A 14,133-nucleotide genomic window follows, 5' to 3' on the forward strand; every position below is an offset into this window, starting at 1 on the left:
AATAGCGGGAGACGAGCCCGCCGAAAAAGGGGCGGGGCCTATCTCCTCAGCACACGGCGCCATTTTCTGTCACAGCTCCGCTGGTCAGGAAGGCTCCCAGGTCTCTCCCCTGCACTGCACTACAGAAACAGGGTATAACAGAGAGGGGGGGCAGAATAAATGGCAATATATTAATATAAAAGCAGCTATAAGGGAGCACTTAATCATAAGGCTATCCCTGTCATATATAGCGCTTTTTGGTGTGTGCTGGCAGACTCTCCCTCTGTCTCCCCAAAGGGCTAGTGGGTCCTGTCTTCGTATAGAGCATTCCCTGTGTGTCTGCTGTGTGTCGGTACGTGTGTGTCGACATGTATGAGGACGTTATTGGTGTGGAGGCGGAGCAATTGCCAAATATGAGGATGTCACCTCCTAGGGGGTCGACACCAGAATGGATGCCTTTATTTGTGGAATTACGGGATAGCGTCAACTCGCTTAAGCAGTCGTTTGCCGACATGAGGCGGCCGGACACTCAATTAGTGTCTGTCCAGGCGCCTCAAACACCGTCAGGGGCTGTAAAACGTCCCTTGCCTCAGTCGGTCGACACAGACCCAGACACAGGCACTGATTCCGGTGGTGAAGGTGACGAATCAACCGTATTTTCCAGTAGGGCCACACGTTATATGATTTTGGCAATAAAGGAGATGTTACATTTAGCTGATACTACAGGTACCACTAAACAGGGTATTATGTGGGGTGTGAAAAAACTACCAGTAGTTTTTACCGAATCAGAAGAATTAAATGACGTGTGTGATGAAGCGTGGGGTGCCCCGATAAAAAACTGCTAATTTCAAAGAAGTTATTGGCTTTATACCCTTTCCCGCCAGAGGTTAGGGAGCGCTGGGAAACACCTCCTAGGGTGGACAAAGCGCTAACACGCTTATCAAAACAAGTGGCGTTACCCTCTCCTGAGACGGACGCACTTAAAGATCCATCAGATAGGAGGATGGAAAATATCCAAAAAGGTATATACACGCATGCAGGTGTTATACTACGACCAGCTATTGCGACTGCCTGGATGTGCAGTGCTGGGGTAGTTTGGTCAGAGTCCCTGATCGAAAATATTGATACCCTGGACAGGGACAATATTTTACTGTCGTTAGAACAAATAAAGGATGCATTTCTTTATATGCGTGATGCACAGAGAGATATCTGCACACTGGCATCACGGGTAAGTGCTATGTCCATTTCGGCCAGAAGAGCTTTATGGACACGACAGTGGACAGGCGATGCGTAGAGGAGTTATTTGAGGTCGGTCTATCGGATTTGGTGGCCACGGCTACGGCCGGGAAATCCACCTTTCTACCTCAAGTCACTCCCCAACAGAAAAAGGCACCGACCTTTCAACCGCAGCCCTTTCGTTCCTTTAAAAATAAGAGAGCAAAGGGCTATTCATATCTGCCACGAGGCAGAGGACGAGGGAAGAGACAGCAACAGGCAGCTCCTTCCCAGGAACAGAAGCCCTCCCCGGCTTCTACAAAAGCCTCAGCATGACGCTGGGGCTTCGCAAGCGGACTCGGGGGCGGTAGGCGGTCGTCTCAAAAATTACAGCGCGCAGTGGGCTCACTCGCAGGTAAATCCCTGGATCCTGCAGATAATATCTCAGGGGTACAGGTTGAAATTAGAGACAGAGCCACCTCGCCGTTTCCTGAAGTCTGCTTTACCAACGTCCCCCTCAGAAAGGGAGACGGTTTTGGAAGCCATTCACAAGCTGTATTCTCAGCAGGTGATAGTCAAGGTACCTCTTCTACAACAAGGGAAGGGGTATTATTCCACTCTATTTGTGGTACCGAAGCCGGATGGCTCGGTAAGGCCTATTCTAAATCTGAAGTCCTTGAACCTATACATAAAGAAGTTCAAGTTCAAGATGGAGTCACTCAGAGCAGTGATAGCGAACCTGGAAGAAGGGGACTTTATGGTATCCTTGGACATCAAGGATGCGTATCTCCACGTTCCAATTACCCCTCACACCAGGGGTACCTCAGGTTCGTTGTACAAAACTGTCACTATCAGTTTCAGACGCTGCCGTTTGGTTTGTCCACGGCACCTCGGGTCTTTACAAAGGTAATGGCCGAGATAATATTTCTTCTTCGAAGAAAAGGCGTATTAATTATCCCATACTTGGACGATCTCCTAATAAGGGCAAGGTCCAGAGAACAGCTAGAGATGGGTTTAGCACTATCTCAAGAGGTGCTAAAGCAGCACGGATGGATTCTGAATATTCCAAAATCCCAATTAATGCCGACAACTCGTCTGCTGTTCCTGGGGATGATTCTGGACACAGTTCAGAAAAAGGTTTTTCTTCCCGAAGAAAAAGCCAAGGAGTTATCTGACCTGGTCAGGAACCTCCTAAAACCAGGAAAGGTGTCTGTACATCAATGCACAAGAGTCCTGGGAAAAAATGGTAGCTTCTTACGAAGCAATCCCTTTCGGCAGATTCCATGCAAAGGGATCTGTTGGACAAATGGTCAGGGTCGCATCTTCAGATGCACCTGCGGATAACCCTGTCGCCGAGGACAAGGGTATCCCTTCTGTGGTGGTTGCAGGAGGCTCATCTATTGGAGGGCCGCAGATTCGGCATGCAGGATTGGATCCTGGTGACCACGGATGCCAGCCTGAGAGGCTGGGGAGCAGTCACACAGGGAAGAAATTTCCAGGGAGTGTGGTCGAGCCTGAAAAAGTCTCTTCACATAAGCATTCTGGAACTAAGAGCAATCTACAATGCTCTAAGCCAGGCGGAACCTCTGCTTCAAGGAAGACCGGTGTTGATCCAGTCGGACAACATCACGGCAGTCGCCCATGTAAACAGACAGGGCGGCACAAGAAGCAGGAGGGCAATGGCAGAAGCTGCCAGGATCCTTCGCTGGGCGGAGAATCACGTGATAGCACTGTCAGCAGTATTCATCCCGGGCGTGGACAACTGGGAAGCAGACTTCCTCAGCAGACACGACCTTCACCCGGGAGAGTGGGGACTTCATCCAGAAGTTTTCCACATGCTATTAAACCGTTGGGTAAAACCAATGGTGGACATGATGGCGTCTCGCCTCAACAAAACACTGGACAGGTATTGCGCCAGGTCAAGAGATCCGCAGGCAATAGCTGTGGACGCGCTGGTAACACCTTGGGTGTACCAGTCGGTATATGTGTTTCCTCCTCTGCCTCTCATACCAAAGGTATTGAGGATTATACGGCAAAGAGGAGTAAGACTAGTGGCTCCGGATTGGCCAAGAAGGACTTGGTACCCGGAACTTCAAGAGATGGTCACGGACGATCCGTGGCCTCTACTTCTGAGAAGGGACCTGCTTCAGCAGGGTCCTTGTCTTTTTCAAGACTTACCGCGGCTGCGTTTGACGGCATGGCGTTGAATGCCAGATCCTAAAAGGAAAAGGCATTCCAGAAGAAGTCATTCCTACCTTGATAAAGGCAAGGAAGGAAGTCACCGCGAAGCATTATCGCCGTATTTGGCGAAAATATGTTGCGTGGTGCGAGCAGCGGAGTGCTCCGATGGAGGAATTTCAACTGGGTCGTTTTCCTACATTTCCTGCAATCAGGATTGTCTATGGGTCTCAAATTGGGATCTATTAAGGTTCAAATTTCGGCCCTATCAATATTCTTCCACAAAGAATTGGCCTCAGTCCCTGAGGTCCAGATTTTTATCAAAGGAGTACTGCATATACAGCCTCCTGTGGTGCCTAAGGTGGCACCGTGGGATCTAAATGTAGTTTTAGATTTCCTCAAATCCAATTGGTTTGAACCACTAAAGAATGTGGATTTGAAATATCTCACATGGAAAGTGACTATGTTACTGGCCCTGGCTTCGGCCGGGAGAGTATCTGAACTGGCGGCTTTGTCTTATAAAAGCCCTTATATAATTTTCCATTCGACATAGGGCAGAGCTGCGGACGCGTCCGCATTTTCTCCCTAAGGTGGTATCAGCGTTTCACCTGAACCAGCCTATTGTAGTGCCTGCGGCTACAGACGACTTGAAGGACTCCAAGTTGTTGGACGTTGTCAGAGCCTTAAAAATATACATTTAAAGGACGGCTGGAGTCAGAAAATCTGACTCGCTGTTTATACTGTATGCACCCAACAAGTTGGGTGCACCTGCTTCTAAGCAGTCGATTGCTCGTTGGTTTTGTAACAAAATTCAACTTGTACATTCTGTGGCAGGCCTGCCACAGCCTAAATCTGTTAAGGCCCATTCCGCAAGGAAGGTGGGCTCATCTTGGGCGGCTGCCCGAGGGGTCTCGGCATTACAACTCTGCCGAGCAGCTACGTGGTCAGGGGAGAACACGTTTGTAAATTTTTACAAATTTGATACCCTGGCAAAGGAGGACCTGGAGTTCTCTCATTCGGTGCTGCAGAGTCATCCGCACTCTCCCGCCCGTTTGGGAGCTTTGGTATAATCCCCATGGTCCTTTCAGGAACCCCAGCATCCACTTAGGACGATAGAGAAAATAAGAATTTACTTACCGATAATTCTATTTCTCGGAGTCCGTAGTGGATGCTGGGCGCCCATCCCAAGTGCGGATTATCTGCAATACTTGTACATAGTTATTGTTAACTAATTCGGGTTATTGTTTAGGAAGCCATCTTTCAGAGGCTCCTCTGTTATCATACTGTTAACTGGGTTTAGATCACAAGTTGTACGGTGTGATTGGTGTGGCTGGTATGAGTCTTACCCGGGATTCAAAATCCTCCCTTATTGTGTACGCTCGTCCGGGCACAGTACCTAACTGGAGTCTGGAGGAGGGTCATAGGGGGAGGAGCCAGTACACACCACCTGACCTGTAAAAGCTTTACTTTTGTGCCCTGTCTCCTGCGGAGCCGCTATTCCCCATGGTCCTTTCAGGAACCCCAGCATCCACTACGGACTCCGAGAAATAGAATTATCGGTAAGTAAATTCTTATTTTAAAATCCTTAAACCTATACTTAAAGAGGTTCAAGTTCAAGATGGAGTCGCTCAGGGCGGTCATTGCAAGTCTGGAAGAGGGAGATTATATGGTGTCTCTAGACATAAAGGATGCATACCTTCATGTCCCCATTTATCAACCTCATCAGGCGTTCCTGAGATTTGTGGTGGAGGATTGTCACTACCAATTTCAGACGTTGCCGTTTGGGCTGTCCACGGCCCCGAGAATTTTTACCAAATTAATGGCGGAGATGATGGTGCTCCTGCGCAAGCAGGGGGTCACAATTATCCCATACTTGGACGATCTCCTGATAAAAGCGAGATCGAGAGAACAGTTGCTGGTCAAAGTATCACTCTCCCTGAGGGTGTTACAACAACACGGTTGGATTCTAAACCTGCCAAAGTCACAGTTAGTTCCAATCACCAGATTGCCTTTCTTAGGCATGATTCTGGACATGGAACAAAAGAGGGTCTTTCTCCTGACGGAAAAAGAACAGGAACTGCGGGACTTGGTCAGGGACCTGTTGAAGCCAGAGAGGGTGTCGGTACATCACTGCACGCGAGTGCTGGGGAAAATGGTGGCATCTTACGAGGCCATTCCATTCGGCAGGTTCCATTCCAGAACCTTTCAGTGGGACCTTCTGGACAAGTGGTCCGAGTCACATTTACAGATTCATCAGATGATCCGCCTGTTCCCCAGGGCCAGGGTATCTCTCCTGTGGTGGCTGCAGAGTGTTCACCTTCTAGAGGGTTGCAGGTTCGGAATCCAGGACTGGGTTCTGGTGACCACGGACGCGAGTCTCCGAGGATGGGGAGCAGTCACACAGGGAAGAAACTTCCAGGGTCTGTGGTCAAGCCAGGAGGCTTGTCTACACATCAACATTCTGGAATTAAGGGCCATATACAACGGCCTTCGTCAGGCGCAGACCTTACTTCAAGGTCTACCGGTTCTGATTCAGTCAGACAACATCACAGCAGTGGCTCATGTAAACCACCAAGGCGGCACAAGGAGCAGAGTGGCAATGGCAGAAGCCTCAAAGATTCTTCAATGGGCGGAGAGTCATGTAAGCGCTCTGACATCAGTCTTTATTCCGGGTGTAGACAACTGGGAAGCAGACTTCCTCAGCAGGCACGATCTGCATCCAGGAGAGTGGGGACTTCATCAGGAAGTCTTCGCAGACATTGCAAGTCAGTGAGGTCTGCCTCAAATAGACATGATGGCTTCACGCCTCAACAAAAAACTTCCGAGATATTGCGCCAGGTCAAGGGACCCTCAGGCGATTGCAGTGGACGCACTGGTGACACCGTGGGTGTTTCAGTCGGTCTATGTGTTCCCTCCTCTTCCTCTCATCTCAAAAATACTGAGAATCATAAGACGAAGAAGGGTTCAGGCGATTCTCATCGTTCCATATTGGCCTCGAAGGGTCTGGTATCCGGATCTACAGGAAATGCTCTCAGAAGATCCGTGGCCTCTTCCTCTAAAGGAAGACCTGTTACAACAGGGGCCCTGTCTGTTCCAAGACTTACCGCGACTGCATTTGACGGCATGGCGGTTGAACGCAGGATCCTAGCGGAGAAGGGCATTCCGGAGGAGGTCATTCCTACTGTGATAAAGGCTAGGAAGGAGGTGACATCGAAACATTATCACCGTATCTGGAGGAAGTATGTGTCTTCGTGCGAAGCCAAGACTGCTCCTCCGGAAGAGTTCCATCTGGGCCGTTTTCTCCACTTCCTGCAAACAGGAGTGAATTTGGGCCTAAAGTTAGGCTCCATTAAGGTTCAGATTTCGGCCTTATCCATTTTCTTTCAAAAGGAATTGGCTCCTCTTCCAGAAGTCCAGACTTTCGTGAAAGGGGTGCTGCATATCCAGCCTCCTTTTGTGCCTCCAGTGGCACCATGGGAACTTAACGTGGTGTTACGGTTCCTTAAGTCTCACTGGTTTGAACCGCTTCAAACAGTTGAATTGAAGTATCTTACTTGGAAGGTGGTCATGTTATTGGCCTTGGCTTCGGCACGGCGAGTGTCAGAGTTGGCGGCTTTGTCTCACAAAAGCCCTTATCTGATTTTCCATGTGGATAGAGCTGAGTTGCGGACTCGTCCCCAATTTTTGCCTAAGGTGGTTTCTTCTTTTCATATGAACCAACCTATTGAGGTGCCTGTGGCTACAAGGGACGTGGAGGATTCCGAGTCCCTAGATGTGGTCAGGGCATTGAAAATGTATGTGGCCAGAACGGCTCGGGTTAGGAAAACAGAGGCTCTGTTTATCCTGTATGCAGCCAACAAGGTTGGTGCTCCTGCGTCTAAACAGACTATTGCTCGCTGGATCTGTAACACGATTCAGCAGGCTCATTCTACGGCTGGATTGCCGTTACCGAATTCGGTAAAGGCCCATTCCACTAGGAAGGTGGGCTCTTCTTGGGCGGCTGCCCGGGGCGTCTCGGCATTACAACTTTGCCGAGCTGCGACTTGGTCGGGTTCAAACACTTTTGCAAAATTCTACAAGTTTGATACCCTGGGCAATGAGGACCTAATGTTTGCTCATTCGGTGCTGCAGAGTCGTCTGCACTCTCCCGCCCGTTTTGGAGCTTTGGTATAATCCCCATGGTCCTTACGGAGTCCCCAGCATCCTCTAGGACGTAAGAGAAAATAAGATTTTAAACCTACCGGTAAATCTTTTTCTCGTAATCCGTAGAAGATGCTGGGCGACTGTCCCTGTGCGGACAACATCCTGCAGGACTTGTATATAGTTGTTGCTTACATAAGGGTTATGTTTCAGTTGGATCAGTTTTGGACTGATACTGGTTTTGTTTCATACTGTTGACTGGTTCGTATATCCCAAGTTATACGGTGTGAATGGTGTGGCTGGTATGAATCTTGCCCTTGGATTTACAAAATCCTTTCCTCGTACTGTCTGTCTCCTCTGGGCACAGTTTTTTTAACTGAGGTCTGGAGGAGGGGCATAGAGGGAGGAGCCAGTGCACACCCATACCTAAAGTTCTTTTTAGTGCCCATGTCTCCTGTAGAGCCCATCTATTCCCCATGGTCCTTACGGAGTCCCCAGCATCCTCTACGGACTACGAGAAAAAGATTTACCGGTAGGTTTAAAATCTTATTTTTTTTATTCTATTTTGTGCTCTAATTTTATTGCTAGTATTATGTTTATTCTAAATGGGGGATGCTGGCCAAACTCTGATGTTTTTTTAAAGGGGCACTCATTTACAATGCATTGTTTTTCCCTGTAAGTGATTGCCCCTTTAAAAAAAAGTCTGAGCTCGCCCGGCATTCCGCACGGCCGCTGAACTCGTGCGTCATTACATCCGGCCCAATGTCTACCAATTGGCCATATCTTCATCTTCAACTACTAGTTTTAGGCATAGGTATCAAGTATCTAGTAAAATATGCATAACAGAAAAGTTGCAAGTCACCTGACTTATATTATTTCATATTTGTGTTAATATGTGACAGGGTCAGCAAATGAAGCCCCACACTCTCATCACCCACTACATCCTCATCTGGTCCAGGAGCATCTAGCAACAAATGTTATAGTAGCTAACAACACTGTACCTGTTCAGCTGCATAATGGACAGATGTGTGAGTATGTGTGAATCAAATCTTAGTATCATTGCTGCTCCTTATCCACTGGGTATAGTAGGCCTGGTGCCAACACCATGCAAGTAATTAAATCCCCTGGTTGTCTTTAATATATAATAAATCCTTTGTATTAGTGTTTAATACTGTGGAAATGATGAGGTTTTATTAACCAATCCAACTCATTACTGTAACATTTTCAATGTCCTCATTATTTATTTATTACCAGTTATTTATATAGCGCACACATATTCCGCAGCGCTTTACAAAGAATATTTGCCCATTCACATCAGTCCCTGCCCCAGCAGAGCTTTCAATCTATATGCCCTACCCCATGTACACATACTCACATTCACGTTAGAGTTAATTTTGTTGGGAGCCAATTAACCTACCAGTATATTTTTGGATTGTGGGAGGAAACCGGAGCACCCGGTACGGGGAGAATATACAAACTCCACACAGTTAGGGCCATGGTGGGAATTGAACTCATGACCTCAGTGCTGTGAGGCAGTAATGCTGACCATTACACTATCTGTACTGCCTCATTATATTTTTTCCTACCAGTGAAAGGATTTATGTGCAGAATTTAACTTTGTATCTTAGGGGAAGTTTTGTGAAGGATATCACTAGATCGCTCCCGCTAAAAAAAGGAGAACTACAGATTTAAAATCATTGCACATTTTCAAATATCCTTGTTCACAGTTAATATTTGTTTTTCTAGCCACACCGGAGACCCCGCAGCCATCCCCACCGGCAGGCTCAGGTGCAGAGCAATACAAACTAATCCACGGAACCATCTCTGCTGTATCTAAGCAGCCAACCTCCATTCCACAGCCCACCATCACCAAGCAGGAAGCCATGTGAACCATTTCAATCATCAGCTGAAAAAATATGAACAGAGGAGCAAAAAATAGACTGATTGATTAAAGCCATGCCAAAGATAAGCACAAAGACTGTATTTGTCAAAGCCTGAACAGACAAGACCAGGCCTTTATGGCTGTAACGGGTTCATTCTGCCTTACGAAAGTGATATTTTTGTATAGTTTAATGTCTTGGGGTTTATTGTTTTTTGTTTGTTTTTTTTGTACTCCTGTTTAGCTCCTTAAAGCTTTTATGTATTATATTAGAAATATTTTGAATAGAGAGAGATGGTATGGATACATTTAATTGTATGTTTGTTTACTAAGTGATTGGTGTTTTTAAAGTGTACCCCTCACTTACATACATTGAAGGCCGCCATTTTTGTGGGCTGATCTCTTATTGCACTTATTACTTCACTACAACCTGGTGATATCATCGAATCTTGAGGTACAAAGTGATATCGATATTTACCAGTGAATTGATAGGATGCATTGTCATAAATTTTGGCTCAGACCACAACATGTCTGTCTCACTATCTGCAGTAATTCCGTAAAGCTCCGCTAATTGGTTACAGCACTGCTTTTTTTTTTTTGTTGCTTATTGCAAAAACCGATTGAGGTTTAGTCATCTTGATGTCTGGCAACAGTGTAGCCAGCATTCTTCTCTGGATATCAGAAGTGGTTAGTTATCTAGTATTTGAACAACATGATTCACTTCATATGACACCTTTGGAGGTCCAGGTCAATGACGACAATGGATGAAACAAGAATTAAATAAAGTTATACATAACAAATAGGTGACATCACTTTCAGTGTGGGATAAGTATTGGTTACAGGGAGGGAGTTGTCAGTAAATAAAGGCTTATTATATTTTCTAGCCTAAAGCAAACCAAGGGGGTTATATCATAAAGCAAATATGGGGGACAGAACAGCACTTTTCCACTGTTTTCTACATCGTTGACTCTTCTCATCTGCTAACTATATATGTTAGTGTGAGACAAAAACAAACCGTTTTCTCTACGTAAAGGTTGTTATTAACTGTACAGTTAAATTAGGAACAGGACAATTCAACGCTGTCTTCTGAAAGACTGGACATTCCCCCAATAACGAATGCAAACACAATGTACCTTCGGATTTAATGTGAATACAATGTGATTTTGGAACATCCCTCTGAGAAAGGAAGTTCAAGTGGCAAGTGTTCGTGGTGTGGTCACATGATTCACATCATCATGACCCTGAGCCCACTCTGCTAGAAAGGGGGGACAAGGAGAGATTCATAAAAGTTGCTCTGATTTATACAGTATGGAGGTGCTTGCTGCAAGTAAACCTAATTATTAATACTTTAATTACCACATTTACCACATTTAACAGTGAATATCAATGTACAATAAGGTTGTAAAATATATTATTTTTTAAACTCAACTCTCAAGGAGGATGCGAGCAGGGTTCTTATTATGGGCGGCACTATACATAGCAATTGCATTATACAGATCTTCCAACATTTAGATACAAAAACAGGATAAGTGCCGGCCCCAATGTGCATGAACCCCTTCCAATCTGCCCAAACCCCATATCTGTTCACCCAAAAACGCTACTTTCTACTTTGTGCAAATCTCTGACCTTTTTTACGTCTGTGAAATAGACAGTCCCACCAAAATCTATACATTTGGGAGGTATGAACATATTGGCTGTGGCATATACAAAAACTGAAACACCTCCCAGTAATAATGTGATCTTAGAGAAATACTCTTTACCTATACTTTTATAAAAAATTGTCTTGCTCCCTAAATTCCTCCTTTCACATAGGTGACATTAAAGGAGAAGTCAAGTATTTGCTTCAGTCAAAATAACTGTAATACATTATTAATTACTAACTATTTAACTGTGTTTTAACAGAAGAAATACATGCTCTTTTTAAGCCTGCATGTGGGTATGTATAATCAATCATTTGAAGTAAACAGTAGGTCTTTTATTAAACTGCTGTCTGCCTGAAAATATTGCATTAAAGAATATCATCTTAAATAACTACAGTTTCACAGAGCAAAGACAGCCATTTTGTAAAATGAAAAATATTCATTAGATAAAAGCTTATCAATTTATAAGGAACCAGTAAAATCTCTGAGGCATGTCCTTGAACCCAGGGTAGTGTGACAGAACTATTTTTGATAAGACATGCGTCAGTATATCAATCTGAATCACATAGTGGAGTTTTATATGTTCCAATAAGAAAAAAACAAGAAATACTAAATATTTTTAGCATTGCTATTCGACTGCCCACACATTTTGTACCATGTTTTCACTGCCATATTTTATAAAGAGACATCATTTTTGTTAAGAGTAATTCTAAATATTCTGCTGGTATATTTCTGTTTCTGTTAACCTATAGTGGTTATAGGAAGAAGAAAAAAGCGAGTTTATGCAAATGGAATGGCCTTCTCCATTTGGCAGAGCATCATGGGAGATGCAGTTAGTAAGTTGTGTCATGACCAAGATACAGCTGCCAGAATTGTAATAATCTGTGCCATTGCAAATGTAGATATGTGATATTTTCTGTAATTTATTTTCCCCTAATGACTGCACTGTTTAAATTATTTTGTATATTTAACTGATTTATTGGAAATTTTGAATTTTCTAAGTTGATAATTAATAAGCATTTTATATGAAATGTCATGATGTGGCCTTTTTACATCTGCCTTTTCATTGTGTTACTAAAACTAGACGTGTATATTTTATGTGTAAGTGTTTAACCTAATTCTCAGTGTAACCATCTTTTCATTGGAGGAGGAATAGGTTTCCTGCCACTAGTTTGTTATAAATAAATGACATGTTTTATAGAAGTATGTATCTGTGATCTTGTTTTGAGTTGTTTTGCTGGTTTTTATACAAATGTGCGAATTCAGTGGTGCAAGGTGATGTCGTTAAAATGCCGGCTGTCAGGATCCCAGCGTTCAGGAGACCGATGCTGGAGTTGCAAAAAGGGATTATTATTGGCTTTTGGGCCAAGGGTGGCAGTATTTCTGAAACAGTGCAGTTTGTGAACTGTATGTATGCTGCTGTGGTGAAGGTTTATTGTGACTGAACAAATGGTACCATTCCGAATAACCATCGTGGAAGCTGCGGAGCACCACGTGCCATTGATGTTTGAGATGAACGTTGGCTACAAAGATGCGTGAGGGCTGACCGACACACTATAGTGGAGCAGCTTACCATCAAAATAAACCTGGGAGCTACCAGATGTGTGTCTAAAATAACAGTTTAGCACGTCTAGCTAGTTACTCTGGCTACTAGCTGGAGGTCATAATAATGTGACTCGATCGTGTATCTATACAGCAGAACTATGCCTAACATGTAACCACATAGCGTGTGGGATGAGTTGTATCATTCGCTCATCCTCCCCAGTGACAGTTGTTTATGATGTTCTTCAATAATGGTCAGTTGGAGGTCAGGTTGTGACATCACACTGACAAAACATTCTTTCAGTTAAGTGATAATCAGTATGTTTCAGGCTTTACCCAAGAGTTTTTTCCTGGACGTATTGGTCATTTTGGAGATGTCTGTGCAATGTTAAGGAACTGTACTGCTCTACCTTGGCGAACAGTCTTTTCAGCACCAAAAAAAGGATGTGCATAATAAATGTATGTGATCTGCTACACACTCCCTCACCTCCATGGTCTATTTTTATTAAGTTACCTGGCTTCTGGTACTGCCGCTGCTTGGCGTCTTGATGTCAGAACAGATGTCATCTTTCACAAACTTTTTTATTTCTCTGTGTTGCCCACCCTGATGTGTTCTCTCTATCAGTGGCATAGTGCAGTAGGCTACTGATTCAATTCTGCAAAAAAGGTTTTCAGACAGTGGCACAGCAGCAGTGGGGTTGGTGGGAAAAGCTATTGGTGGATCATATTCTAGGTCATGGTTGTTAGGTAACTGGAGACTGGAGGAGAGCAGGTCAGTTTTGGATCCCCTTCTGTTCACAAATGAATCATGTCCAGTTCCTCTGTAACAGTCTGAGCTGCCTTTGATCCCACCAAGTCTATACATTCTACACAGAAACATCTGCAGCAGCACCTATTGCCACATATCAGTAAATGCTACAGATACACATCCACCAAACAACCCCAGCTCAGGAACCAGTCTTGGCAGGTGTGACTCACGCAGGGTGGTGTGACCTGTGCCACTACACAGGGCACTGCAAGGCAGAGGGTGCTGTTTTGCAGCACCTGCCAATTTGTTTGTTAATCTCATTTGCAACTTCCTCCTCTTTAATCCCCGGCATTACCAGGCTACCCCCAACTCCACTTCACCTCCATCAGCATGATGGTATAAGAGGACTGGTTTCCAAATCCATTTTCTTGGGAGTGTCCCCGAAGTATTTGTGCTATATATATATACATACATGTATATACATATATATATATATATACATACATACTGTATATATATACATATATATATACTGTATATATATATATATATATATACACACAAAAAGATAGTACAGCGCCACTTGTGAGGTGAAAATCTCAGTAAGACTGTGGGGGTAATTCCAAGTTGATTGCAGCAGGAAATTTTTTAGCAGTTGGGCAAAAATAAGAATTTACTTACCGATAATTCTATTTCTCGTAGTCCGTAGTGGATGCTGGGGACTCCGTCAGGACCATGGGGAATAGCGGCTCCGCAGGAGACAGGGCACAAAAGCAAGCTTTTAGGATCACATGGTGTGTACTGGCTCCTCC

The 14,133-nt window shown here is 44.6% G+C and overlaps 1 protein-coding gene across 3 annotated transcripts in view; it reads left to right on the forward strand.

Moving 5' to 3' along the window:
• The window catches only part of HNF4A (hepatocyte nuclear factor 4 alpha), a 116,897-nt gene extending 104,663 nt beyond the window's left edge, over positions 1 to 12,234 (forward strand). For all 3 annotated transcript variants that reach the window (XM_063959553.1, XM_063959556.1, XM_063959555.1), the window contains 2 exons: positions 8,415 to 8,540; positions 9,259 to 12,234. In XM_063959553.1, coding sequence (XP_063815623.1) covers positions 8,415 to 8,540; positions 9,259 to 9,401 — 269 coding nt within the window. In that variant the 3' untranslated portion in view covers positions 9,402 to 12,234. The remainder of the gene's footprint in view (positions 1 to 8,414; positions 8,541 to 9,258) is intronic.
• The last annotated feature ends 1,899 nt before the right edge of the window (positions 12,235 to 14,133 follow it).

The sequence above is a fragment of the Pseudophryne corroboree genome, chromosome 3 (assembly GCF_028390025.1).
Source record: "Pseudophryne corroboree isolate aPseCor3 chromosome 3, aPseCor3.hap2, whole genome shotgun sequence".
Classification (NCBI taxonomy): domain Eukaryota; kingdom Metazoa; phylum Chordata; class Amphibia; order Anura; family Myobatrachidae; genus Pseudophryne; species Pseudophryne corroboree.